The 23,706-nt window shown below is 45.4% G+C and overlaps 1 protein-coding gene across 1 annotated transcript in view; it reads left to right on the forward strand.

Annotated features, from left to right (window-relative positions):
* Positions 1-23,706, forward strand: part of PTH1R (parathyroid hormone 1 receptor) — a 130,574-nt gene that overhangs the window by 61,345 nt on the left and 45,523 nt on the right. The window contains exon 2 of the mRNA XM_009938327.2: positions 4,938-5,043. Within this exon, the coding sequence (XP_009936629.1) occupies positions 4,938-5,043 (106 nt within the window). The remainder of the gene's footprint in view (positions 1-4,937; positions 5,044-23,706) is intronic.

The raw sequence follows: 23,706 nt of genomic DNA on the forward strand, positions 1-23,706 counted from the left end.
CAGGTATTATGTTGGGAGGCACATACGATGTTTGTTCCTTTCTGTTCATTAATGAGCATCTGCAGAATGAGAGGTGTTGGGCTGTAAACGGGTTGGCTCATAGCAGAGCTTCTTGGTAAAGATTGAGTGAACTGTTGAATATGCAAATTTGGGTGAGTTGTGGCTGCAGTACTCACTTGAATGAAGCACTTATAGCACCTCTTATCTACTTTTTCATGGTCCTGAGAAGCAGGTGCAGAGAATACGCAGAGTAGATGGTGTTGAGCATGTCAAACTGGACATACCCTGAATGTATGTGTAGGTTCCTGCATGCTCAGCAGGGCACGAGGTTGCTGTGGCCTTAGAAATATAATGAGCCCATGGATATGTATGAAAATGGACTTATTCAGTCAACCTTCTGTCCTAGCAGACCACTGCCAGGAGCTGCCTGTTTAAGACATTCAGAGAAAGAGACAGCTTCTATGGTTGTCACCTTCTAGCTTTTGGTGATCAGCAGTTTAAGATTTTCCTGCATCAGAAACTTGCATCCAGGCTACAGCATTTAACAGCTACTGATGGATTTGTCCATTATTAATTTGTATTATTTTGAATCCACTGATGTGACTTGCTTATATGCCTTGTCCTGTTTCTTCTAGACCTAGTTCTCTTCACCTTGTGGCTCCCAGGTCTCAAATTCTGCAAAATTGTGACTAATTATCCCCCTTTCTGTGCACCACACCGTATCTTACAGACGTCTCTCATACCAGTATCCCCAGACCTACCCCTCTCACAACCCAAGGGATCCAAATCCACTCCAAAGCAGTGGCTGCATCACCAGCAGTAGCACCCACATGCTATGAACTCCTGCAACCCATACCTCAGCACTTCTGAAGATGAAGCCACTTATTTTGCTGCCTAGGGATACTCAGATTCCTAAAAGTTGGCATACACATCTGCTAATGATTTTAGCAAGGCTGTCTCACGGTATTTTTGGATCCAGTGTTAAGATTTTTTTGTCAAACAAAAAGTTTTGCCAAGCCAGATCCGAGGATGTCTAATATCACAAATGTACCTATGTTGCAAAGTAAATGTTCCTGGATTTCTTTTAACCTTTGACAACCAGGATGGAAAGAGGAGTAGGGCAGCATTGTCTTAAGATCAGAAGATCCAGAGCAAGAAAATCAGATACACACGGAAAAGTGGTATTGAACAGTTAAAAGTGCTCCAGCATTTGACAGGTCCAAAGGTGCTCTGTAGTTTCCAGCTGTGGGTGTCTGCTCTGTGCTGCCTACTGTCCCTTGAATCCAAGGCTGAGGCATTTCACTCTCTGACCTGGCAGCACGCTGCTCAACCTTCTGTCCCTGGGGAGCTTTCACCCTGGCTGACACATCAAAATTTCTCAGCAAGGAGTTTGAAAAGGAATGGAAAGTGAGGTTGGGACAAGATGACAGATTCAGAAACCCCAACTATCAGCCCAGGTTTACTTAGATGTTTAATTTGAGTTATTCACCGGCAAAGGAGAAGCACTGCCAGACTACTTAGTTTCCTACAAATCTCTTGAGAATAGGCATCTCCAGGTCACAGGATTTAATGAAAATCTCTATTCTTTTTCACGTATTTCTTTACACACCTGTTTCAGCCTCCTTGGCCAGGGAGAAACACAGAAAGACATGTTCTAAACATATCTCTCAGCATTTATACAAGTTTGGGGGGAGGGGAGAGAAAGTGGAGATTTTTTTTCCTTTCTTCTTAAGCTTCTGTCAGGTTTTTGGAAATTTAAGACTGGTAACCAGAGCTCAGGAAAGCTGAAAACCTGGGCTGAGTTCAGGGCTCTGCCCCAGTCATTCTGCCCAGCTCTGGGCACAGCACTCAGTGCCTAATCCCCCTTTCTGGGAAGTAAAATTTATTTTCTGTGCCTGGCCTGGAGACCCTACATCCCTCCGGTTGGAAGCTGCCCTACTCGCAGAGCACAGCCAAAGGAGCCCGTGGACTAGGCATGCAAGGGATGAATCATTTGAAATGCCCGAGATTCTAGCCTGGCCACTATCAATCCAGACCAGCTCCTCCAGCTTTGGTGGAATCACTCGGGGTTTGTGCAGATATAAATGACAGCAGGATTTGACCCAGAGGTTTTATGTTTCCAATGAAACGGTTGAAATGTGGGATGTTGCCTTAAATGTGGACAGGCCAAACATCTGGAAAGGGATGGATTTGTTTTGCATTAACACAGTTTTGAAACCAGTTCCCACTTCTGAAGGATTTTCAGTGTGGATTTTTTTCCAAGGACTTGAAAAACTTACTTCTGTTTTACTCAGAATCCCCTTATCAGATCTAGCTACCCATCTGTGTGTCCGTTGCCACACCAGCTGCACCATTCCTCTCCATAGGAGCACACTGGGAACTGAGTTAACTTCTAAGCTGGATTTCATTCACCATCATTATGTCATTTGTAGTAAGTCTTGCTCAAGAACCAATTGACCTTCAGCTGGTTTGTCTTAGTTGCTTTCCAAAGTGAATTAACTTAAAATGAGTGAAGGAACCTTAATTCTGAATAGCAGTGGTTTTGGGAAGGACAATGAAATGCCATAGGCTCTCTTCAATCTGTGCTTCAGAGGGACTGAGATGAGCAGCCACCTCCATAGGCAGGGTCTACAACCTGTCTGCAGGTTCTCTTCTCGTCTGCAGATCACTAGTGGCTTCACAAGTTTTTATATTCTTTCCTTTGACTACCTGTAGTGTGCACGGAGGTTTCAGTCTGCTCCATCCTTCAGGATGTGGAGGGCTACGCTAGGTTTTGTGTTACGAATTTACTGCGGCCAGTCCCATCTGCACAGTTAACATAAGTCAAAAAAAAAAAGAAAAACAAAAGAAGAACAGGGTGTTGCTTCGTGTAAAACAGTACTACAGCCCTTCTTGATCACATTAGGCTTTTATGAGTGAGTGCTAAGTTCTGTACAAATCCAGAGAGAGGCAACATCTGCTCTCATTCATTTATAGTCTGATTAATCAACGCAGACAAGTACTAGGGAAATATGGGCAATAAGAAGAGCAGTGATTTATTCCAACCTACTGCATCACTTCATTCTCTCAGGCTACTACCTTACCAAGATCTTTCATTCAGGAGCCCTACGAGGCGTTGTACATGGCTCTTCTGTGCGTTGAACCAGCTTTGGGGTTTTCTTGTGGATGAGGATCCCTCCCAGCCCTGACCTCCCAGAGACTCTTCTGCCATGAGCAGCAGAGTACCAAGGATGGACCCAAACCTCAAAGGTTTCGTAAGGGTGGTCAGATCCTGCAGGTCAGAGCCTGCAAGCAAGGCTTGCCAGTAGATGTAGTAGTCCACAACTTTCCTTACCTCCTGCTATGCTGAGACTCACCAAGCACCTCGAGGGTACAATCTGCATTACCCATTCAAATCTAGAGTAAAAAATGAATGTAGGAGAAGGCTAAGTGTGCTGTTCTTTTAGGGGGAAAAAGGAGGAAAGAACAAAGGCAGCATCATCTCGGTGTACCTGGGATGGATACACTGAGATTTCTGTCAACTCCTGCCAAACTGACCTGGGAGAAAGTTCTTCCTAATCTCTGATTTTATCTGGCAGTGAGACTGGTCCTGGATGTCTGAGCAGGATGCACAAGCTAAGTACCCAAGAGGCACAGCAGCAAACTAAAGCAGCAGCCATATTGCATTAAATCAAAGCCCTGTGTGCTATGACAATCAAAGCATTTGAAAAACCAGCCTTCCACATGGTTGTACCACCAGCTTCCCGAGGCCAGCCATGCCTGATGGGAACCTGTCAGCTTCAGGAAGCAAAATAGGTTGGTTGGTTTGAGTTTTTTTAATGATGAGCAAGTTCCTTTGGGGGTTGAGTATCACCACGTATCAGCAAGCAGCAAACAGAGGAGGGTAAAACAGGCTCTGAGTAAAACACTCCCCCTATCCCCCTCTTCTTGTCCCTTGACCTCTGTAGACCTTACAGGAGGAGAAATCTAATCTTCCCAGGATGAAGGTCATAGACTCTTTTCCCTGAGCCTTCAGTATTTGAGGGGCAGGTGCAGTCAGCTCACAGCCCTGCCTAAGGCAGACCCCTCTACTCATGTTCTTAGATGTTGATGGAAACTTGATGCCATGTGGCCAAGGCCTGCATGTAGAGGTGGAAATAACGCTGTGTTGGTGACAGCAGGTTGCAGTTCCTAAAGGGAGAGGAATCTTTGGTACTTTTAACCCCTGGCAGTATTTTCCAACAGGAGGGTGTCAAGGGGTAATGGCTTAAACTGAAAAAGGGTAGATTTAGATGAGATAAAAGAAAGAAATTCTTTCTGATGAGGGTTGTGAGACACTGGAACAGGTTGCCTAGAGAAGTTGTTGCTGCCTGCTCCCTGGAAGTGCTGGAAGTGTTCAAGGCCAGGTTGGACTGGGCTTTGAGCAACCTGGTCTAATGGAAGGTGTCTCTGTCCGTATCAGGGAGATTGGAACTAGGTGATCTTTGAAGCCCTTTCCAACCCAAACCACGCTAGGATTCTATAAAACACAGCATTGCTTTGCCATTCCCTGAGTATTGTTGTATTTACCTATGCTTCTATGCCTAAAGGGACCGGTTTTTGAAAATGCTATGCTAATATTATTTACTAGGTTGTTTTTTCCTAGCCTCATCCCTGCAAGCTGGGGCGCGGCACCCAAGAAATTGTTGCCTTCCAGTGTGTGCGTGTGTATGACATGAGCAACTGCAGTGTGCACTTCCTTTGCCAAGTAGACAGAGGATTTCATGTGGCATCTTGTAAGAGGTATTGCTCGGCACACTAATTGCCGAGTAAACTGACATAGACAGAGCAAGGCTGGTGGAGGAAACCGTTGATGCAAAGGAGGTTTTGCATTCAGATCACCTGCTTTATCTAGGAGGTTTGCGTCCAGCTGGTCTTCCCATGCTGAGGTTTAACCTCATTTCTCCCCATCGCTGCAGGTGGATGCTGATGATGTCATCACCAAAGAAGAGCAGATCTTCCTACTACTAAAAGCCAAGGCTAAGTGCGAACGACATCTGAAAGCCAAGGTGCCCAAAGTGCATGGTGAGTGCTCCCACAGCAACCCCAGACTGCATGGCTGGGGCTGGGCCCCTCTTTACTCAACCCCAGCCCTTCCCTTCAGCCCCATACACAGAGCTTGGAGCATGCGAGGGAGGCAGCTGAAGAAGACCAGACAGACTGTTTTTTCAGGTTAGGCTATGGGGGAGATCTTGCAGCACAAGGTGTTGGAAAGTGAAGTCATCACAGCCTCTTTCTCCTGCTCCAGAACACCAGATGCCAAGGGGTCGGGAGGATGCAAGAGTCATGGTCATGGGTTTACAGCCCTCATCATTATACGCAAAACCCAGGCAAAGCATGGGAGACAGCATCAACTATCAGTTCTCTCAAAATCCTTTGCAGCAAGACCCCAGCAGTACATGAAACAAAACATCCTCAGACATCCTTCCAACCCTCCATTTCCCTCTGACATACTCTCTCTATATTCTCCTCAAATGGGCCCAAGCTTAGCTAATCCTCTTTCTTCCACTTCCTTTCTATTTTTGGTTGCAAAACCACTCCCAGATGTAGGGCTGGAGGAAGAAGGAAGGGAGAAAGCTCTCTTATGTGGGTAGCAAAGTAATGATCCCCCCGTCATTTTTTTTCATCAATTTCACATGCATGAATTATTGGCACTGGGACCGTATGCTGCGGCACCCAGCACACACCCAGCTAATCCTGGGTGGGAATCCTGTCCCATCTCCTTTTATTGCCTGAGAGAAGGAGACAGGCCAAAATGCTTCCCACATTAACTGCTGCATCTCAGAGATCTCTCTTCCCACAGCCAGTACTCTCTTCCCACAGCCAGTACTGTGGGAATACCTGGAGACATCACCAGCAGAGAGAAAGGTCCCCAAAGCCAGCTGTGAGTGTAGAGAAGAGTTGCCTGCCCACCTGGTGTCCCTCTCCTGTTGCAAATGACACAGAGGGGCCATAAAATCCCAGCTTTCATTTTATTCCAGGCCCCTGGCTTTACATCAGCCAAAACCTCAAGCCACATCCTCTTCTGCATCTTTGTCCTGTTCACCCAATGTCCAATTAATGCCTCATTAAAAAACATATGTACAAAGGTATTTCCTTCTGTTGTACTATAGACCACCTACCTACCTTGGGATCCGCTGATATCAACCAGCTGGTCTCGTTCTCACAGTATTTTCTAACTCTTCTCCATGAGACTGTCAGCATTTAGTATCGATCTCTTGCCTTCATTGTCAGCAGCAATTTTGGCAGGACTGGGAAGATTCATATGGCTGACAAGCAGACCTGGGTCTCTTTACCATGGTATAGTTTGGTAGAGCAAAGGAATCAGATCACAGGACTTGGAGAACATGCCCTTGATCCTGTTTTGAGACCTGGTTCTGCAGCTGAGGCCAGCATTATCTCTTCCATTAAGTGGAGCAGAAAAATATCTGATAGGTTGTCATTTAGATGTCTCATGGACCGAAGTCCTGGCTTTGGAAAAAGCTATTCTGAGCTGCTCAGGCAATAGAATTTGGGCTCGCTGCTCAATTCTCCATAGCAAATCTCTGTTCAATCCCAAATAGCACAGCCATGAAAAGGAATCATCTTGATGTCAATACTCACAGCAGTATATTCAAGGCTTTAAAGACTCAAGGCAATCATTAGCAACAGATAGCTAGATCAAATTAATCTGAAAGAGGTCTACTAATTCAAATGCAGAATGATTTCTGATTCAACCTTCCCCAAGAATCTTTTTCTTACGGTGTTGTGGAGGAACCTGCAGTGGCAGCGCTTCCAAAACACCACAGAAATACACTCTAGCACTTCACAAACAAGGCAGCGAGCTTACAGACCATCTCTGAGATGGTCTCAGGATTTGACAACTGAAGAAAGAGGATTTTGTGATTTGGAAAAGATCTTCCCACTTTGCAGAAGAGTTGCCATCCACAGACTTTTAGACTGCAGATGCTCTTGGACATATGAAAAGATGATGTTATGGGGTATTTGTGAACAGACTAACCCAATCTCCCTTTTGCAATGTGTCTGCTCCTTCGTGTTGCAGGAGTTGAAGGAAATGGATAGTTTTAGATCCTATTGTGGGTTGAGGCGTGGCAGAACAAAAGGCTGTAAGCTGCACTGTGTTAGCTTTAATGCAATTAATTTCTTGGCTAAGGCTCAGAAGTTTGATTTTTACACAAAGGCTTCAGAGCCCAGGGTGAAAAGTGGTTAAGTCCAGTCCTTTCCTTCTTTGATGATACAGAATCTGGGACCTGGTTTCTATTTGTGCTAATTACCCAAGGACATATGGGTCTGTGCCATTCTCAATAGGATGGAGGACCTGATCCCATTGCCTCTTCCCTCACTAAAGACCCAAAAGAAAAAGCCTGGGAAAGGCAACATGGTCTTCACAATTAAGATGCACCAGCCCTCACTTGCAGACTATATTTATGGGGGTAAAGCCGTTGTCACTTGGAGCAATATAACTCCTGAGTGCCTACCTCAAGCTTTCAGGCAGTCTCCTGTGGTATCACTCAAGGTATTTCTGAGGAGCATCCGCTCAGGTGGCAGGAAGACTCTTCTAACAGCCGTGCAGGACTTTGTGTTACCACTCTGCCAGGTCCCCTATCTGTCTTGTCTTTGAATTTTTAGTGGTGTAGGACAGAGCTGTCCTCACGTTGCATTTGCATTTTGTCTTTGCAAGACCTGGCAGGCAGAGAGCTGTGTCCAGGTCTATTTGACCCTCTGTTTGATAATAATGGCAGCCCATTAACTGATGTTCCACAATATCTATACCATCTCCACCTGGTGGCAAAGCAGATTGATGGTCCCCACATCAGATGCTCAAAGGACATCATCTGTTTGCAAGATCTCCCACATGAGAGCCAGCCATATTCCTTTCTGTCTTGACAGCTCCCAGTGCCTCTTGAAAGCTAGGCTGGAGACTCAAGCCCTGCCCGAGGATTTCATTTTTCTTTTCAGCAGTGTGATGAATAGATCACAGTGTGAAGGCTGCTTCTGCCAGAGCAGAACAGACTTGTTTTATATTTGAGGTGGGGCAAGACCCACTGAGATGTGTGGTTGCAGATCACAGAGAGCAGTGCACCTCTTGGCCTGAAATGTTTTGTTGGTCTGGCTGGTATTCAAAGGGTAAAAGGGAACAGGCACAGTCTAGCCCCTTTAAAATATACTGAAAAAAACCAGAAAACAACAAGAAAATAAAACAAAAACCCAACAATGGAAGTGACCACAAAAAGAAACAAATCAGCTCTGGCTCAAGGTATGCAATGCAGGATGCAGCATGCACTCCTAGTTCAATCTACCTGTGTTACATTTAGTTTCTGGAGATGTTCTAAATCGGAGAAGTTGTTCCCATGTGGTCAATAAATGGCTGTGAGAATCATACATCAATCAATCACCTGTAGTGAAGCGGGGGTTGGCCTCTTCTCCCAAGTAACCAGCGATAGGACGAGAGGCAACGGCGTCAAGTTGCTTCAGGGGAGGTTCAGATTGGATATTAGGAAAAATTTCTTTACTGAAAGAGTGGTCAGGTATTGGAACAGGCTGCCCAGCGAGGTGGTTGAGTCCCCATCCCTGGAGGTGTTTAAAAAACGTGTAGATGTGGCACTTCAGGATATGGCTTAGTAGGAATGGTGGTGTTGGGTTGATAGCTGGACTTGTTTATCTTTTCAACCTTAATGATTCTATGATTCTATGATATGTGAGACCCTGGAAAGTTTGCACAGTCGACCCTTTCTGTTCTCAATAAAAAAGCTACTCCATGGCATCCCGGAGGACTTCAAGGTCAAAAAATCTGCCTTGCAACAGGGGGTAGGAGGGTACAGCTTCACCTGATCTAAGTGACAGTGACACAATGAGCTTCAGCTGAAGAAGTCACCCATAAAGAAAATGTCATGGTCATTGGGGCCATTGTGAATTTGAGCCAAGGTAGTCACAGTGTTGGTGATAGTCTTGTGTGGAAGAGGTGAATTGCTGATGACCTTAAACATCTGAGCTCCTTCTAGAGTTGGTGGATAAGAGGGGCATCTTTTGCGGTGGCATCTGCCTCCCACCTGTCTCCAGATGTTAATTACAGATTAAACTGAACATTGCTGATTTAGATGGACCAAGTAACATTTATGCTGCAGAATGATATGGTTACTAATGATGATGGTGTGAACTCTAGGAGGGTAGCCTAGCACTAAGATAGCTTACCTGAACATGTGATAACTTACCTGAACATGTGGTGGGACCTCCATCTTCCGAGATTTTCAAGAGTTGGTTAGACAAAGCCATGAGTAACCTGATTTCATGCTGGTTTTGAAGGTTGAATGTTGGAAAAGAGATGTTCAGAGCTCCCTTCCAACAAGCATTTCTGTGATTAGTCCTGCCCAAGGTATTTAGCATCACAAGCTGTAAGCATTCAGGCTCCTTGGGTGGATTGCTTCCTCCCTGTAGACATTAGTATTCAGTTATCAAAGATTGGTGGGGCCCTAATTACAATGCAGCAGGTACAGAGCTGCACAAGGAGAGAAGGCGATGTCTGGGTAATTCATCTGTCTTTTACACTGGAAAAGAAGAGGAGCTTTGCATGTTGTCTCTCTTTTGTCGTTTTTTTTTTTTTCTTGGGTTTTTTTTTTTTGCATGCTGTTTCCAGTTATCTTTCAAGTTCAAATCTGTGCTTGGTTTGTCATTCCAAAGAAGGAAAAAGGACAAGTCCACAAAGAGGCAACAGTTTTGGGGAGGTCATAAGGAAAGTACTTCAGACAGTCATCAAAAGATGAGACTTCTTCAGCCTTTCTTACATAATTGTTTGTGGTGATGGAAAAGATTCACATACAGCTCTGCTTGAAGGAATCTAAATCTATATTACTACCTCCCAGAAACAATGCTTTACTGCCCAGCATGTCAAAGATCAAAAAAAGAGATTGAAATCTCTTGCATTAGTCTGAAAGTACCAAAAAGCACTGGTGCAAAAGCTGCATCTCAGCTGCCCAACCTCATGATCTGCTTGTACAGCCAGTATCCTTCTGGAACCATTGTAGCAGCCTTGAGCATGGACCAGCTCTAACTGTGGGACACCCCTGCAGACAGCCCAGTTGTGTAGGATGCTTCGGAAATGAGAAAGTTCCCACTTAAAAGACTTGGCCCAAGTCAACAAGGAGAAGCTTTGGACTTGAGAGTCCCATCTCTCCAGGGAAGCTCTTAACCACAGAGGCAGTAGGTAAAGAGGCCTTTGACCCCATGGCTGTTCTAGAGCTGCTCTGCACTGGATACTTACGCAAACTCCACAACAAGTGAAGACTGTTGTGCAGCCTGAGGTCTGGCTCTCACAGCTCTGCCCTGGGGTTTTGTCCTGCACCCCTCAACATTCCATCTTACTGCTTGTGGATGGAGTCAGAAGAGGACTTTGAGAGATGCATCCATTGGTATGGGCACACAGGGACTCTTCCCTCTCATGGCTCTCTTAGCCACGAGAAATAGGGATGTACACTTCTACAGTGAGCCTCTGCTTCTCCAAGGAGCCTTCTGAGGACTCTTCATGCAAACCTGCTCTCATCAACACTTGGAGTCCATACCTAGATTTGAATCAGACTGAATAAAGCACTGGTTTTCTGCCAGCTCAGAGGCAGCCAGACGGAAGGTGTGAGGAGGCAGCAGTAATGTCTTTTCTCAGACAAGGAGAAGGTGGAGTACCATGGGCTCCTAACTGCATCTCATGCCTTAAGCTGGTCCTACAGGGCACCTCTATGGCAAAGGAAGGAGTGACTTCGGCATAAGCCTATATCCCTGAGAAGATCGCTTGCTTAATAAGGGCTGAGCAGAACTTAGGTATGGTGAAAGAGATGTTAAGGACCTGTGTGTGTACATACAGGACAGTTTTCTTATCACCAAAATCATGACTTCATCTGCTATTTCGGATTCCCCTTAGCATGCAAGTATGGGTAAGGCTAGAGGCACAACTGATTGATCCGAGAAAGAGTCTTTCTGGAGGAGGCTGGTTTTTCAGCTGAATCAGCTTCCTAATTTGATTCATCAAGCAGCCACTTCAACAAGAAAGCCATCACAGGGTAAGGAGCACTGCCAGGGAAGAAAAGTGTTGGTATAAGTAGTACCGCAGTGAGCTTTACCCGCTGAACATCTGAGGTTTTGAAAACCCAAGCTGATTTCTCCCCCCTTGTCTTGTCTCCTTGTTCCCATGCAACCCCACTTCATTTCTAGGGATCTATGCACCCACTTAGTGCTGTCAGATCCTGTCCTGTGACCACCAACTCATGCCTATCCTTGTGTCTTAGAAGATGCCAGATACCCTCTGGCAAAGGGCTACTTGGATCCTGCCTCTGCTTGGGTGCCATTGCAGCACTGCATTACGATTTATTCCACTCCGTAACAGTCAATGGTGATCTGTGTTTTCAGAAGCAGTGGGAGAATTTGGGACATCCTGATTTTTTTTTTTAATATTTTAGATAGAAAGAAATATCACGTAAGCTGGCATGAAAGCTTGGTAGGGCTGCTGTCCTCGTTCTTGGGAGCTGACGCAAAGGAATATTCAACGCCTCACCTCCGATCTCAAAGGAGAGTCTGTGGTAGAGCCAAGATTTGGATTCTCATCTCCTTACTCTTCAGCCAGGGCACAAGCCACAAACCACATTTCCTTTTGTCCTGGAATTCAAGGTGAGGCTCCAAAGATTCAAATCCAGGTGGGCAGAAACTGATGAAAATCTTTGAACAAATCCCACTTGACTGAAACTCAAAACTCTCATCATTGCTCTCACTTTAAAGCCTCTGGTTTTGTTTTGAAATGAGGAAAACACATTTGAAATTTCCTGCAGTGCAATGGGTACCTGGGTTCTCCTGCTCTTTAGCCCGTCTCACTGCTAAGTGCGTTTCACGGGCCAGTTCTTTTCCTGGCATAAACTGGCAGATTCCCATTCGGTTTCGTGAGGACATTAATTTATCGCAGATTTATTCATTTCTCCCGCAGTTCAGCGCTGCAACTTACTTTTTTATTCACTCTGATATTCATTCAAGCAACATTTTAAAAAGGGACAAATCTGAGTTTCAGAGATATCCATGGATCTTAAGAGAGCAGAGGTAGCCTGGATCAGCAGTGCACCTTTATTTTGATAATCAGCTGATGTCTGCTGTTCCCTCTTTCACCTTGCAGCTACCCACTCCTAATGCATTTACTTGCTAATCATAGGCTAGTAGAAATGGCTACATGGATTAACACAAGTGAAGAAGATGCACTATGGGAGGGACCTGTGAGTCCAGCACCATCGCTTCCCCCCAAGAAGGAAAATGAGATTTCAAGGAGCAGGTTTCTGTGCATCTTTCTTCCAGCACAGGCTTGGATTCGGCATGGAGACACACAACACTCTTTGACTGGAAAATGTGATCCTGCCTGTGCATGGACTTACTGAGCTCTTCCCCAGGAAGCAGGCAGCCCAGAACAGAGCAGTACCTTGAATCATGCTCCACCATACTTTGGAAGCAGGAAGACCTTATTGTCCCATCTGTTCTACTTTGCATTGTCCTTTTCCCTTTGCTGGTTTCACTGGCTCATTTTTATTAAATCCACAATTTTCTTCAGCCTACATGATTATTAGCAAGTGCCACCTGCCTCACGGTGCAGTGCCGAAAGGTAGCAGTTTCCAGAGCAGCTCCTATCAATGTGGCCAGTGAGTGGTTATGTCATTCTCCCAGCCAACCTGCACCGTCACAAGCTTGACCAATGCTAGCTTCATCTTTGTGCCAAAGGGCTGATCTTAGTGTAGCTCCAGCTACTAAAAATGGCCATAAAAAGAAGTATAGGAGAACTAAAACTTCAACTGGATGTTGTGAAACATGGAAAGGGTTGATAGGAGTATGGAGAGTAGTGTTTTATGGACATCTTGTAGGAGGTCTTTGTTGGAAGGAGACTTCCAGGGGCTGGAAGGGATGTTCACTGTCTTTCTTGATTTTAACTTTCTTCTGATCTCCGGGCCATGCCCTGAAAAAACAGGCAATTAGCTGTCAAGTGGAGTATTCAAATATGGTTTCTGCTACCATGGTTCGGCAATATCTTGCTCAGTTAAAATAAACCAGAAGCAATTTAATTAGATGTGTGTTAAAGCCGCATTTCATGAGTTGAATTAGCGACTGAGGAGCATCAGGGTGAACAATAGATATGCCAAGCATTTCTGGAGAGTGGGAACATGTGGCTGTTACATGTGTGACTGCTAACAGGGCTGATAGTCCAACGGAAAGTCCTAGCAAACAAAAAATTGATATAATTCTAAACTTTCCTCAGCAATAATGAACCACTGTTTATGTGTTAAAACTCCAAATTCATTTTTTCCCCCCTTAAAATGTTAACTTTTAGTTTTGTGCTCTTTAGTGGAGGGTGAACCTCCTCCTGTCCTCCTAGGACAAATCACTTAGTGCTATCTCCCCCTGGCTACCTCCCAGGCATATGTCTAATCCTGAGGACCTTCCATGGACTCAGATCCACAGGGTGACATGGGCACAGGCCGACATGGACCTGTGCTATGGGGAGACAGGGCTGAGCCAGTTCAGTGTACTTCCACACAGGTCTGTCTCAGGATATTTTCCTCATCTGCTACTTTTGGCTAAGGCACTGAGGGACAGAGACCCAAAAAACTAAAACAAAAAAAAAACCAAACCAGAAACCTATCCCCACAAGCATTTGGCTTCCTTTCTTCTTTTCTTTCTTTTTTCTCTCCCCTTTTTCTTAAATTTAGTCTCTAGATGAAAGCCTTTCGGAAAGAACAGGAAACCCTAAAATTTCTCTTCTACGCACATAAATATTACATTTCAGCCATGGTGGGCAGCCTGATGCCACCCCAAAGTTAAACCTGGAAGGGGATGAAGTAAAATTCCCAGCCATAAGCCTAAGACCTGATTTTTTTAAATTTTTTTTTTTCACCCATGAATTAAACGCCTGTCTTTCCCTGGTTTGGAAAGAGAGATGGGACATTTTGTGGGGGAAGAGAGATTTTTGCACAAACCTGTTATTAGCAAAGGCCATCGGCAATCCTTTCTCAGAGTCCTAGGTGTTGCATCTTGCCTCAAAATGGTGTGTTATTTTAATAAATAAAAGTATTTGCTAGGAAAAGGGGTTATTTTTAGTTGAGAAGCTGTGTATATTTATCCAAGGTGTGTGGGTTGCCCATTTGAGTTTATGGCTCCATTGTCCCTAAAGGACCTATACAGAAGCCCAGGCTCTCTCTGGGCTTGCAGAAGCACAGGTTCTGCTACTGGTTTTCTCTCCAGAGGCTCAGGCACCATCCCTTAATCATCCAGCCTGCTGAGGTCTCCTCTGAGGTTCGAGTTGCCTAACGTGCCTTAGAAAATAAGGGAGACAAAGGCATCCAGGGCACTCAGGATTTCCCCTAAACACCTCAGACGTCTAAAAACCTCATATTTCATTCTGCTCTTTCTAGCTTCTCTCTGTTTCTGCTCTCAGTTCTTGTGGCTCATTGGTGCAGGGCAAGAACACTAGCCCACTTTCCTGCAAATAACTGAACCGACCCTTGTCAGCATGCTCCCATCACAGTTTTGGCCTGTGACAGCTGTCATTGCCCTAGTGGACACCATATAGGGGCCAGCATGAACCAGGATGCCTTTTGAGATGCCAGCACAGACAAGACTGTTCTTCTCGAATATGCGTGAGGGGGACCTCGGATTAGTGGATATGAGCCATGCTGGGCTTGAATGGCCTGAAAATGGGCTATGGTCTGTTGTGTTGACTAGTATAGAGGTAAACAATGAGTCCTGGTCAAGCCTGGGTGTTCCTACTGTGTCTGTGTTTCTGGGATGGGCCAAAAGAACACAGAAGCCCTATGGAGAGGTGTCATTTCCTGGTCAACCTGTCTACCACATCTACCATTCAAGTCAGCAGGCTGTGATGACTAGCAAGGGCTTGCAGCTCTTCACAGATGGCTACTTGCCAGTCATGCCTGAAATAGAGGTAGGAAGAGATAAGAAATATCAAGTTGGACTCTACCTGCAAAGGCTTATGGGCCAAGGGTTTCCTATCCTGTCGCAAAATGTCTGCTAAGCAGCTATGTGGGTCTTACAATGCACAGGAGGAACAGGTCTCAGGAGTTATGATTGGCATAAGTGCTCCATGTGTGAGATATGTAAAGTAACATGGAGAAAGGTTGAAAAACAGTACATAGGAGTGGCTAAACTGCAAGATTAATCCTAAATCTTATTTCTATCCTTGTTTTAATGATCAATATGACCAGCAATATCCCCTCTCAGAGGGAGAACTGGAGAGTTTTGGAAGAACTAGATGGACTGAATGAGGAAAGAAGGATGGCTGGGCTGAGTCAGGCCAGTAATGGTAGATCGGGTGTTATCAGATGGGACGTTGAAGGTGATACTTCTTCTTTCGGGTTGTGAGAGCAGTGAGTGGAGATGCAGCATGTGAAATGGGCTAGTAATGTCAGAGTAGCCAGCTCTCTGGACCTGTGTCATGCTAGCAATTTTCTGGTAGCACTCATAGTCTTGTGACCTTCCCATTCTGCCTTGGGGTGAGGAAAGAGACAGTGGGGCTCAGAACAGCCCCTGGCCTGTGCTTCCTTCCCCTCCAAAGTCCAGTTCCTCCAGCACTGAACATGCAAGGGGTGTTTTGCCTGCTAAACACTGGTGTGCAGGCCAGCAAAGGTCTCTGAGTAACAACAGGCAGGACCTATGTCCATCCACCACACCTCCTTGCCCTTCCCTCATGCTGGCCAGCACACAGTACCCATACACACAGAGGGATGTTCAGAGGTGCGTGCTCTGACCCAGGGCACATTGCACACAGCTCTGCTGAGAGACACTGCAGTCCTGTGTCCTCAGCTACCCATGTAAATGCTCTTGGACGCATGCAGAGCATCTTTCCCCACAACAGATACATGCTCCCCCTGCATTGCACAGCACAAGTCAACGACAATATATACCCCTTCCTACAGACTTACCCGCCTATAGATCTATGCATATACGTATGCAGGCACTCTTACACATATGCTCTGACAGCCAGGTTTGAAATGCATCTGCAGCATCAAACACCCCCATACAGAGCCACTGGCCCTCCAAGCCTCCCTTTCTTCCCCTCCTGTCCCAAAATGCTGGGTCATTTTTCTGGTTGCTCCTCTCCGCCTGTTTCCAATCCACCAAATGTCCTTCCCGTAATAGAGTGACCACAATTGCACAGCGTATTCCAAATGTGGTCTCCTTGCTGCCTTGCATGGTGCCAGAATAAGTCAGGCTGATTTATATTCCATACCCCTAGATAAACACCTCGAGACCATGTTTGCATTTATCCAGCTGCCAAGCAGCCTCGCAGATGGTTTTAATGTGTTCTCCGCGTGCATGTACCGCTTACACAGAAATCTGAATTGAGACTGGGGGGAAGGAGAGGAGGGAGGAGGCAAGGAGAAAGTAGCAAGTAGGGGAGAATAGCCCTCATTGCGCCCTGGGGATACAGTCTGAGCAGTGAGCAAGCGTGATCCAAATATGCCTCTCCTTTCCTCTCTCCTCCACGAAAGCAACCTGCAGTATGCTGGGATTTCTGACTAGGCTCAGGTGAGCAAGGAGAAATGAAGAAAGAGCGAAATGAGAGACACATGTGGCACAGCCCTTTCACAGAGCACTCTGTGACCAGCCTTTCAGCCTTCAAAAGGCAAGTCCCACAGCAATGACATAAAACAGAGCGTTTGCTTGCTCCATCCTGAATACCATATCGGCTCATGAGAACACCTACCATTTCCATGCCCTGAGATTTCAATGCTCGAGGTCTAAGGAGAGATGCAAGGCACATCTGTTCTAAAACTACGGTACTCTGTGCTACTATAACCACTCTGTAGTAGGGTACTACTGTAAGGGAGTATTCATGACAGCCCAAGCAACTGTGAGATGAATAGGTACACTATAGTAACCTTCAGACACCTCAAGCACTGAGGCACATGACCTGCCTGGAGGTTTTCTAGTCTAGGTTTTGAAGATGGGCAGAGTTGGTCTGTGATAAAATGGCATGCAGATGCAGAGAAGTAAATCAGATTTCCTGACTTGAAGCCTTATACCTTCCCTATTGTGATTTCCATTAGAGGAACCTGTCATTCAGCATATTTTGCTGAGCTGTTGGTAACTTCTAGTTAGATGTTGAACTGACAGCTTTCTGAATGCCTCATCTTCTCAAAGTGCTTATTTCATGGTGGTGGTATCTTCTCTGCAGAGCCGGATGATGAGGAGCTGTCTGTGATGAACTGAGTCCCTGCTCCAGCACAGTCCTGGGAAGGCAGTGGGTGAAAGTAGCATTTAGCACCATCTCTCCCGAAACCTGTCCCTCAGACTGAAACCTGAATTTCAGCGAGGGCTTTGTTTCCTGAACCCTTGGGTTTGCCTTCAGCTGAAGCTGAGGACTTGAGTAAGGTGGATTGGCGGGCTGCGAGGTAAAAAAAAACAACCTTATAGGAAATACATCAGGAAACTAGAGGAGGTGACCCTTTTTGGTTCAGGGATGTAGTGGTGGAAAGAGAGACTGAGCTCTGTTGTGGCTTATCTTGTCTTGAGGAAGTGATGAGCTGGGTGTCTCAAGATCAACAGATGAGAGCACAATCGCATATGGGAGCTGTGCTGGCATCTTTGTACCTAAAAAAGGAAGGAAGGAAGGAGTAATGTGGACTCTTCTGGAATCTCTCTTGTCCTTGGAAGTGATTGCCTCCAGGGTAAGAAGGATGATTTGTGAGTTCTAGAGTGGAGGTGAGTAGCCATCTGGAAAACTGGGGTGTCTTTGGGAAACACAAGTGACTCTGCTAATCATGAGAGAGCAGCACACAAGATATTGAGATAGGGTGAAGATGCGCTGACCCTTCCCAGGGCAAGGGTAGCAACTGAGCTCGAGTGCAGCCTGCGACGTGCAGAAGACCTGTTGGAGCGGGTTCAGAAGAGGGCCACAAAGATGTTCAGAGGGCTGGAACACCTCTGCTGTGAGGCAAGGCTGAGAGAGTTGGGACTGTTCAGCCTGGAGAAGAGAAAGCTCTGGGGAGACCTTATTGCGGCCTTTCAGTACTTCTAGGGGTCTCATAAGAAGGATGGGAACAAACTTTTTAGCAGGGCGTGTTGTGATAGGACAAGGGGGAATGGTTTTAAACTAAAAGAGGGTGGATTTAGACTGGATATAAGGAAGACATTTTTTATGATGACAGAGATGAAACACTGGCACAGAGTGCCCAAAGGGGTGGTAGATGTCCCATCCCTGGAAACATTCAACGTCAGGTTGGACGGGACTCTGAGCAACCTGATCCACTTGAAGATGTCCCTGCTCATTGCAGGGGGGTTGGACTGGATGACATTTAACGGTCCCTTCCAAGACAAACCATTCTATGATTCTGATTCTACAAAGTTGTGAGTGACATGGTGGTCTCCTCCTAGCCCCATTAATGCCACAGCCTCCATTTACTCCAATGAGATGCCACCTTAAAATCACTTAAGGACATGAAACTTACTGTTCTTCCCAGGGACCTCATCCCAAACATGACTCAACTGAAGGATAGAAGCTCTCTCTTAATTTCCAGTATAAACTTTATTCACTGCCAGTTTACGCCGGTTTATTTTTGCATCATTTTCCACTTTTGTAGCTCATCTCCATTCATACTGCTTACCAATAGGATAAGAAAAACTTTCTTTCTTATTCTTATTCTTATTATTGTCCTGTTGCATTCAACAGACCAAGCCTTTTGTTCTTCTCCAGGGCCGCCAAAGAAATTTTTCCACCCTACCAGTCCTTCCCTATTGGATGAAGATTTTTCTTTCTGTTCCTTTGCAAGGAAGGAACTTAGGAGCTTTTTCCCAGAGAGGTTACTGTGTTGACCTGTGGTAAGGACATGTCAGGACCTGTGAAGCCTCTTCTAGCAAACTGCTGTGGCCTGAAGATGTAATATAAGTCTTAGAAGACAAAGCTTCAATTCATGCCTCAGCAGTTGACTTTTACCAACCTCACTTACCTGCCTGTGACAGCTTTCTAGTCGGGGAGTGTGGTGGTTGTTGATCCTCTCTTTCTCCACAAGTACGATTGCCCTGTCTCCCTGAACTAGTATTGAACTACGGAAACAGAAAGGGAAACACCAGGATGAGGCATCTGTAAAGTCTCTCGAAGAGAAAAAGGTCTTGCCTCACTTCCAACCACTCATGTAGTCCTGCCAGACTAATTTCTTCAGCACTCAGGTGGTCGGTGATGTCCTTTAACCATGAGAAGCTTCAGTGCAGTTCCCACCTTCCCTGTCTCCGTCCATGAGAGTTACGGCTCTGGATTCAGAGGAGGTTCACCCACATACACACATGCCTGAGAGAGGAGCGATATCCTCCATTCAGCGTTGCCTGAATGACTGATACACATCCAAGACCCAAAGATGTGGGATATGTATGAGATTTATGTGTTTTCTTAGAAGTTTATGAATTCCTTTTCACTTACATCTTCAGTGAATCCTACTATGTCTTCCAAGGAGAAAAATATTTTGCCTTACCAGTTCGGATGGAACATGTGACTGAATGTCCCAAACTTACGCACCTGTATCAATCCAAACTGCACATTTGAACCCTCAAACTATTTTTCACCAAAAAAAGAGAAAATTTTCAAGAGCTTTTCAGTCAGCATTTAGAACAAACAGGATCCCTTCTGATTAGCCAAGTTTCTAAATATTGTTATCAGTGTCTCAGGGGAGACTGACATTTTTAGCATGCCAAAAGCACACTGCTTGCAGGTGGTGGATGTTTTTTTCCTAAAGACAGCTTATAAAAAAGGTTGTAAAAATGGATTTTATTTTTTATTTTGAAGTATAGCCATCAGGAAAAATTGTCAGCTTGTGGACCTTTTTATCTTTTTCCTGAAAGAATAATTTTTCCTCACCAATTTTCTAGATTTCTTCTTGTAATTCAGTGTGCATCTCTTTTCAGAAATGACCAGGAGACATGGAAAACAACACAAAGAAGCCAAGTTGTTAGTACTGTTAGTATTTTTACAAACCAAAAAACAAAACATATTTGGAGGAAATATTTGGGAAAACAAACAAAAAGAGAAGTCTTTCTTGGATTCCAATACAATACCAGATGAATATATGGTATTTTCCCTCCCCATTTTGTGATCAGTTCTGTTGTTAAGTGACCTCTAGAGTGAGTAAAATAGGAAAAAGTTGGAGGCAGAAGGTGCAGAATTTGGTCCCAGTTATCACATCGTGGTCTCTAGCTGATTAAATTAATGATAAAGGTGCCATGTGGCTGTGCGCACCAGAGGAGACAGGGAGTGGGATGAGGGAGGATGGAAGGGATGTGGGGAATCATAGAATGGTTTGGGTTGGAAGGGACTTTTAAAGGCCGTCTAGTCCAACCCCCTCTGCAATGCACAGGGACGTCTTCCACTAGGCCAGGTTGCTGAAAGCCCTGTCCAACCTGACCTTGAATGGTCCTGGGTAATGTGTTCCAGTGTTTCATCACCCTCATCAGAAAAAAATTCTTCCTTATATTTAGTTTGAATCTACCCTCTTTTAGTTTAAAACCTTTACCCCTTGTTCTGCAGAAGGTCAAAGGTTTGTCTACTTAGAAGGGAGGAATGGAGGTATTAGAGATAGGAGTGACAGAAGGACGGTGGGGCTCCTGTCTGGGACAACAGGCATGACAGCGAGGGAAGAAACAACTTTTGGCTGTGTTGAAACCCAGGACCATGGATCCAACAGCCACAAAGTGTGGCTGGTCCTAATGTCAGTCAATATTTCCATTTGAAAAACGTTTTCCAAGAGTTTTAGTCAATGTAGGAACTTCTCAAGTCATTCGGCAACCAGGAGGTCCAGAGGCACCTGGCTTGTCCTGTGGATGTACCCCAACAGCTTCCCCCTACTCCTAATAACTGCAGTCCTTCCACCCAACACAATTCCTCTCCCCACATCCCCATGGTGCCCCACATGGGCAAGAAACCACTGTGCTGTGCCTAAGTTTAAGCTATGTACATGCCAGTTGGCTGGCCGGTCAGCAAAGGCTGGTTGGCCAGTTGGCAGCTGCCAAATATTCACCTCCCCTTCCCTCTGCAAGGGAGCTCCTTTTGAGCCCTCTACTAATCATTAATAACCGTGAAATTGGCAGGAAGGAAATGATGGCTCACATTTCTTAGCTTTCTTTCAAATTTGACCGAAATCCCACCAGATCTGTAAAAGTCTTTTTTGAATATAGACATGGAAAGGTTTCAGATGCAGTGAGAGGCAGCAAAGGTGATCTTTTTTTCAAATTTCTGGCGCAGCTGATGGCTCCCCAAATTTTCCATGTGATAAAACAGCAGTCCAGAGGTGACTCAACACCTGTTTGCACTGTACTTCTTGCACAGAGCCTTCAGCCTTCTGCTTTTTGGGAGGATTGTGAGGGTCAAAGTGCCCAAAAAGAAATAACTGCATACTCCGTTGTCCAGAAGGCCTGAGTTTTCTTTTGAATGAGTCCATTGTATCAGTTTTCACAGAATCACAGAATATTAGGGGTTGGAAGGGACCTCTGGGAATCACCCAGTCCAAGCCTCTGCCGAACGAGGGTCACCTACAGCAGGCTGCAAAGGACCTTGTCCAGGCAGGTCCTGAATATCTCCAGAGAAGGAGACTCCACAACTTCCCTGGACAACCTGGGCCAGTGCTGCTTCACCCTCAGAGTGAAGAAGTTCTTCCTCATGTTCAGCTGGAACTTCCTCTGCTTTAGTTTGTGCCCGTTGCCCTTTGTCCTGTCTCTGGGCACCACTGCAAAGAGTCCGGCCCCGGCCTCCTGACCCCCACCCTGCAGATATTTAGAGGCATTTCCAAGGTCCCCTCTCAGCCTTCTCTTCTCCAGGCTAAACAAGCCCAGCTCCCTCCGCCTTTCCTCCTAGGAGAGACACTCCAGTCCCCTCCTCATCCTCATAGCCCTGTGCTGAACTCTCTCCAGTAGCTCCTCATCTTTCTTGAAGTGGGGAGCCCAGCACTGGACACAGCACTGCAGATGGGGCCTCAGTGGGGCAGAGCAGAGGGGGAGGAGACCCTCCCTCACCCTGCTGCCCACACTCCTCTGAATGCACCCCAGGAGACCATTGGCCTTCTGGGCAGCCAGGGCACGCTGCTGGCTCATGGTCACCCTGTCGTCCCCCAGCACTCCCAGTCCCTCTCCGCAGAGCTGCTCTCCAGCAGCTCAGCCCCAGCCTGGACTGGTGCATGGGGTTGTTCCTTCCCAGGTACAGGACCCCTCACATTTTCTTTTGAATGAGTCCATTGCGAACGTGTGTGTGTATGTTTACTTAAGGAGGGCATATCCACAAGATACTTTTCCAGATTAGTATTTTCTGGACAAATATTGCAGTATGATAACGTGACTGCTTACAGGTGAAGGCTGACCTTTGCAAGTTGTTCTGAAGATCTTAGAAAACTGGAAGGTTTTTCCCTTAGCATTTCAGAGCATGATATTTGGGTATTTTTTTTCTCCTCAATGTTGTTTCTCCACAGCACTTATTTTAGTGTTTACCCAAATATATTTATTTTGTAAAAGGGACTGGTTTTATTTTAAGTAAGACCACTTTGAGGGCTAAAAGAAATCTTTATTTACTTTCTTCTCCGCAGAAAAAACTCAGAGACAATAACATTTTTTCTCAACCCAAATTTTGTTGGGCGCTGTTTTTTCCTTTTTCTTTTCATCCTTCCAGAGAATTGAAAAATAAATAAACTGTTTTTCACAGTGTAAGTAATCCTGCAACACAATGAGCCAAAGCGAAGGGCTTTCCCAGTTTTCATGAACAGGAAATCTAGTATTATTCTTCCTGTAATGTGACTGGAAGCAGAGAAAATGCAATAAACATCTTCCTCTTTTTGTCACACCAATGCAGAGGAATTTACCTTTACCCTCACTCTCAGTTAGTGCTTTAGAAGATAGGCAGTGATTAGTCTGGTCCTTTTCATCAGCACTAAGTTAAGGATAAGAAACCAGCTGCTCAGCGATGAGTTTTTCTCTTGTTTTTCATGTCCTAATATACCAGGAAAATGAACTCACTGTCAGCTCCGACCCTGGAGGGCACCATACCAGCCAAAGGTCTCTAAAGCAATCCTGGATTCTTATTTAATCTTGTGAAAGCACATTCATTATAAAGGATAAATTACTGTTTGGTTGAAAGATTGCTAAGGCACTAGCTTTGATATTAATGAAACATGCTGAGATCTTGGCTGTGTGTATCATTTCATTGCTAGTGGAGCTCTTTTGCAGATAAGAGCAGACTGTTCTGTTTTATTTTGATTTGCATGTAATTCCTCTCTGTCAGACACTTTATATGCTGTTGATAAACTCCTTCACCAGTTGACATTGGTACAGAAGGCAGATGCTGCTCTGAAAGCAGAACTAGGGCGGATTCACCAGTGTTTGCTTTTCACTTCAGTTATGCTACTGCAGCTGGATTTTAACCCATGGGTGCAGTTAACACAGCCCAATGCAAAGCACCAGGTTAAATTTTGGTGTGTAGTCCTTCCTGAACTCCTCAGGGACTGGAAATGTAGCCCATGTTGAACATCCACATACGAATGGGAACATTGTCCCTTGTGGGAGCGGCAGAAATGGGTGCCTGAGAAGCTGGAAGGATGTCAGAGGACATAAGAGGTGGGTAACAGGGTTTGACTACCCTCTTTTTAAAGCAGTGTTGAAATTGAGGTCAATTCCCACAGCTTTCAAGAAGTC

This window comes from Opisthocomus hoazin, chromosome 4 (assembly GCF_030867145.1).
Source record: "Opisthocomus hoazin isolate bOpiHoa1 chromosome 4, bOpiHoa1.hap1, whole genome shotgun sequence".
Taxonomy (NCBI): Eukaryota; Metazoa; Chordata; class Aves; order Opisthocomiformes; family Opisthocomidae; genus Opisthocomus; species Opisthocomus hoazin.